This window comes from Sceloporus occidentalis, unplaced genomic scaffold (genome assembly GCF_023333645.1).
Source record: "Sceloporus occidentalis isolate IW3139 unplaced genomic scaffold, rSceOcc1.0.p SCAF_4, whole genome shotgun sequence".
Lineage (NCBI taxonomy): Eukaryota > Metazoa > Chordata > Lepidosauria > Squamata > Phrynosomatidae > Sceloporus > Sceloporus occidentalis.
The window spans coordinates 39,833,529-39,839,357 of record NW_028316984.1 but is presented as its reverse complement, the minus strand read 5'-3'; the positions used below and the strand labels follow the sequence as shown (position 1 = coordinate 39,839,357).

Genomic DNA, 5,829 nt, shown 5'->3' with positions numbered 1-5,829 from the left:
AAATATGGCCCAACTGTTCATACAATGGTTACATAAGACATGTATTGAGCATTACACACTTTTGCTCACAATTTACTGTAGATCAGCATGTCCTCTAGTTCTCTTCCCTCCAATTAAAATGATAAACAATAAAAACACCTGTTTCCCTTACCAAGAGGTCTTTTGCAAAGAGTCACATGTTTCAGGAACTGACAATATAAAAGCAAAAATGAACTGTCACACACCACTCTTGTGGTTTTAAACAACCCCCTTCGTGCTTTGACTTCTTCCATTTAAGCCAAAGAGCAAAAAGAAAGTGACTTCATTTGAGAGACTCAAGTCTCACATCCTGTGAACATGGATCTCCTCCATAGCAATGGAGTGCTCATAATTCAGCATTTGCAGAAGGATTACAGGTCTTACCAGAGCTTTCTAAATTTCATGTCACACGTTGGAGATCCTCGGAATATTTTTTCAATTTATTTCCCTCTTTGGTTCCAGCTTAACCGAGTGGTTGGGACAAAAATGATCTGGGTAGCAGTGATTGGCGATTGGTTCAATCTTATATTTAAATGGTAAGACTACTTTTTGGTACTTTCCTTTGCACTTCCACAAAATGCAGAATTTGTGCCCATTGTAAATAAGAAGTCTTTCAGTAACTGTTGGTCACTTGTTTATATTATTTAATACCCAGAGTTTGAAGGGCTCAGTTTTCCCCCCTTTAAAGCTAAAAACATGGGAAATTGTTTAGAATCCAGCTTTTTAAAAGTGATTGTCCTGTCTTCAAGCCAGTATACCTGATATAGGAGAAACTGTTATAGTTCTAAATAATATCTTGTGTTTATGTGTTCACTGGACATACTGCTTTCTTTTTTGGCAGGATTTTATTTGGTCATCGGCCATATTGGTGGGTCCAAGAAACCATGATCTATCCTAATCAAACAAGCCCATGCCTTGAGCAGTTTCCCATAACATGCGAAACAGGACCAGGTAAGCAGTGAGTACTGGGTATTCAGTTCAGAGATTTAGCCTGTTATGGGGTTATGGAATGAAAATCTCCCCTTTGAATATTGTGTTAAAATAGAAGTTATAAACTCACTCCCTACTTGAAAATTGCTATATTTTTCCTACTCTGATAGAAGTCACTGATAACTGTCGCCATCACTTTCACAGAGAACAAACAATCCCAAAAATGTTTGGGGCAGGACATATTTCTTCCACCTGATATGATACATTAGTAAATTTACTTGTGTGGAGTGAGGCTCTCACATTCTGAAGGATGTATCAGCATGTAAATTATTAAAGAAATAAGAAGTTAACTGGGCATCATGATTTATCAATGTGGTGACAACACTGACCTCATAGCTTTCATCATACAGTATAGGGATGGAAATCACGCATGCTTCCAGATGTTGCTGGACTGCAGCTCCCATCATTCTTCATCTTTGGCTATGCTGGCTAGTGCTGATGAAAGTTACAGTCCAGCAACATCTGAAGGGCTGCTTGATTCCCACCCTTATGTAAAAAAATAGTGCAGAGAGCATTCTTCCAAAAATGCTTTGTTACTGTTCTGAAGTGGTATGGCTTTTGTAAGAAAGAATAAGTATGGAATTGAATGGTGAAAGCATATTCATCACATTTATCATCACTGTAAAGAATGTTTAGATCAGATAGTTTTAGAAGAATTGATCATAGCTGGGTAGCAGTTATATGTGCCAGAGTTTTTGGTTTTGTTTTAGAACTGGGTTTTAGATACAGAAGCTAATTTAAAAGCCTTGGTCAGACTGACAACTTAAACAGGGTAGCACCAATATTGCCAAAAGATGAATGCCTAAGTTGGCTGCCCAAATAGCTTGGAAAGTTCTTTAGACGCTGTTGCCAAGCATCTGCTTCTGCCTGGCACAGCTTTCATCCTGCCATGCTATTCAGTGTTACCAGTGGGCTGCTCTAAATGTAGGCAGGCAGTGACATGATGGAAGGAGCTCTCTGTGAGCAGTTTGCTCCAGGCAAACAACTTATCATGCACAAACAGATGACAGATACCATCACAGGGAACTGAGAATAGCTGGAAGGTACATGATGCTGTTCCAAAAGTGAAGCAAAGCAAAGCAGATTTCAACCTGTAAATTGTCTGGTTAGTAAACTCGCCCTCCCCTCATTTGGAAGTGTGTGCAAGTTGTTCTGAGCAACTTAGATCAAAAATGGGGGGAGGAAGATAAGTAAAATACATAAATGTAATGCAGCCAACAGGAGGGACATCTTTGTGTATGGCATGCATAGCAGTCTAGAGATGAAAATACTATACTTCCTTTCATGATTATTACTTTGTGAGGGGGGGTTCCCCCCAGTTGTCTCATTGGCAAGTTTTCCTGGTAACATGGGAGACATCTCTTCTGCCTGAAGTATGTGAGCACACCACCTAAAATCTAGGAATGCCATTGGTCACTTATCCCTGTGTGTACCTCTGGAGTACATGATATCTCTAACTTACTCCTGATCCCTGCTTGTTGATTCCCACCATAACTTTAGTATCAGTGACCTCAGATGCTAAATAGGGACAGATCTGCCATATGATAAAGCAGGAGTGGGAATCATATGGCTCCTCAGATGTTGCTGGATTGCAGGTCCTAGCAACCTTAGCTAGCATAGCCAATGGTGAGGAATGCTGATTCAACATTTGAAGGGTCATACAAGTGCCATCCCATGACAAGGATATGGGCATAAATTTAATTTCGAGACTCAACCAGAGTAGACCTATAGAATCGATTGCTGAATGGTAAGTAAACATCTATATAAATCCTATTGAGTTAGTAAGTATACTCTTCTTGGGATAAGTAGCTGATCTAGGCTATGGCTTTAGATGATGTTCTGATGGCCTTTGGTACTTTCCAACATCTTGTTTTGTTTTTTCCACAGGAAGCCCCTCTGGTCATGCCATGGGATCTTCATGTGTTTGGTATGTAATGGTGTCAGCAGCTCTCAGCTATACAGTGAGACAGAAAGATAAGTCAGCCATCAACCTTCACAGGTCAGTTTCTTCTCAAAATCCATAGACTCTGCTTTTGCGACTATTCATTTGCCATTTTCCAGGCAGGCATAAATTGCAAACAAGATGCTGTTATTATTGTGTGCTTTGCTCAAATAGCAAAGTATGCAGAAGATGACGTCTGTTCACTTGCTTAGCATATCACTTGCACATAAGCCAGACCTGCTTTAAATGAAGCCTGCACACAAACTGGACTCTCTCCCCCTATCCATTTGTGGCCATAGGGTGGAATTCTCTGGCCTTTCCCCATATTTATCTAAACATCAGATGACTTCTCAAGTCCAAGAAGTATAGAGATAAAGAGTGGAAAGGATGACACAGAAAACTGCTGGAAGCGGTGAAACTGAGAGATAGAGATGTAGAGAGTGGAGTGGGGAAAAGGAAAACCTAGCATATGATGTCGTGGTGTTTGGTTGCTCCCATGTTAGTTGGGCAGTGAATCCACTCCAGGTTTAATCCAGGCTTTAAAAGAACTGTCCAGTGTGTTGAAACTTGTTTCTAAATAGGTTCAGCACCTAGGCTAGTTCCTTTAAAGCCAGCCCAAACCTGGTGTGGATTCTCTGCTCTACTAATATGGGAGCCTCCAGCTGCCACAGATGATGCTGCAAAGACCTGGAATAGCACAGAAAAGAACTCAAAACTTGGGAAAGCTTCCTTTTTGAACTACATCTTGCAGAACCCTCCCAGATTCATAGAGAATAGAAAGTAAGGGAAAGTGAGGAAGGAGCTTTATAATCCATTGCGTTTAGGATCTTTTTTTTTTTTTTTTAATGACCCACTTTTTCTTTTACAGACTCATCTGGTCTTTCCTGTGGAGTGTGTTCTGGATTATACAGATCAGTGTGTGCGTTTCAAGAGTATTTATAGCGACACATTTCCCTCATCAAGTTATCCTTGGAGTAATTGCTGGTAATAGGGGTGGCTTCCTTTTTCTTGTTTCAAGTATAGATTTTCAAAGCCATGGAAAAATATATAAATGTGATATAGTAGGATTGAAAGTAGGAATGTAGGAAATATCTAATGTGGCATTTATTTTTATCTATATTGTGAAGCTTGTTTTTGAAATCTGAGGCATGTTCTAATCTATGACTTTATTTGACAATGTGCTGTGAATAGTAAGTTCTTGTATTATGGCATGTTTGTGAACATTGTGGCTTTTGAAGTTGTGACGTTCCCTGCAGTAGAATGCTTATAAACAATCCATTTTAAATGAGAGAAGTGAGACCTCTGGGGAGCTGTGGGGACAGCCTGCTAGAAAGTTTATAGATAGTTATATAGAAAGATAACCCTGGAGGAAAGGAATCAGAGTTTGGAGAGTTATCTTTTGAACTGCTTCTCCCACAAAATCCTACCCAGCATGGCCAACTCTGACATTAAAGAAGTAATCATTCTAAACTATAATTTGGAATTATAACTATAACTATCATCAAGGAGGCAGTGGGGCAAAATTAGGGTAGTGGATGGTAGGCAACAGATTAGACGATAGACCACAGAATAGACCATATACTGTTGATTCTAATCTGAGTCTAAGCCAAGGGATGGGAGGAAAGGGTGGAAGATACTAGGTAAAAAGAACTACACTGAATCTCACCAAAAGTTTGTATAGTCTAGGATCTTCTTTCCAACACCGCTTAGCCAGATACCACTGGATAAGCCCATGAATAGGGTATTGATAGCCCTTTTTGCTATTATTCCCCAGTAACCAATATGGTGACCTGGCTAAAGGTTGGATAAGAAGCCTTAACATGGCTGAATGCACAAGGACTTCTAGGGCAGATTTTAAAGAGTTAAATAGTCAAAGCCCTGGCCATGGAATCTGTTTTCATTTCACCTGTATTCAGATTAGCTCATTTCTCAAGTTATTTCCATTCCAAACATTGACATACAGTATTCATTCTGAGTATGATGAAAATTTTAAATTCTAGGAAATTCTGATAAACAATAATGTGAAATAATTCCCTATCTGTATATTTAGCTATGCAAATCCAAATGTCAGAAACGGTCAGGAATGTGCTCAAGTAAAAGAAACCATTTTGTTTGACCTTTTGATTCTGTCATATTAATTGCCTGTTGAGCAGGAATACACTTTACAGTCAGACCAACTCTCTTTGTGGTTTTAAAGTAAAGCCTTGAAAATGATATGGTTTGTGTAAATTAATCTGTACTAATGCCTCATTTATAATTCACAGGTATGCTTGTTGCAGAAGCATTTGAATATGCTCCAGCCATTCAGACAGCAAGTTTAAAAACATACATCCAGACAAACGTGTTTCTCTTTGTTTCTGCTCTTGGCTTCTATCTGGTTCTCAAGCTTATCGACATAGACCTTCTGTGGTCTGTACCAAAGGCAAAGAAATGGTGTGCCAACCCAGAGTGGATCAATATTGACACGACTCCCTTTGCTGGCCTGGTGAGAAACTTAGGTGCCCTCTTTGGGCTTGGTCTCAGCATTAATTCTGATATGTTTATTATAAGCTGCAAAGGTAAACATGGCTATAAGACTAGTTTCAGGATACTGTGCATTGCCACTTCTTTAGCTACCCTACAGCTCTATGATTTTATCAAAATACCCACCCACACTGAATATTTGTTTTACACCCTTTCTTTTTGCAAAAGTGCAGCCATACCACTTACAGTAGTGGCTTTGGTTCCATACTGCATACACTTACTCATGAAGCCAACAGAAAAGAAGCTTCCCTAGGTGTTTTTGGAAGATCCCGGGGCATCTAAAATGCCAAGAATGTTCAGTCGTGGAAGGTTTGAACAGTTATTTGCTTTCTTCTGTTCTGAACAATAGTGGGCAC

At 39.5% G+C, this 5,829-nt stretch overlaps 1 protein-coding gene across 1 annotated transcript; it reads left to right on the top strand.

The window, feature by feature from the left end:
- The first annotated feature begins 336 nt into the window (after positions 1-336).
- Positions 337-5,829, top strand: G6PC2 (glucose-6-phosphatase catalytic subunit 2). The gene is made up of 5 exons (XM_089523293.1): positions 337-554; positions 860-969; positions 2,896-3,007; positions 3,819-3,934; positions 5,215-5,829. The coding sequence occupies exons 1-5, from the start codon at positions 337-339 to the stop codon at positions 5,724-5,726; spliced, it is 1,068 nt and encodes a 355-aa protein (XP_089379419.1). The 3' UTR covers positions 5,727-5,829.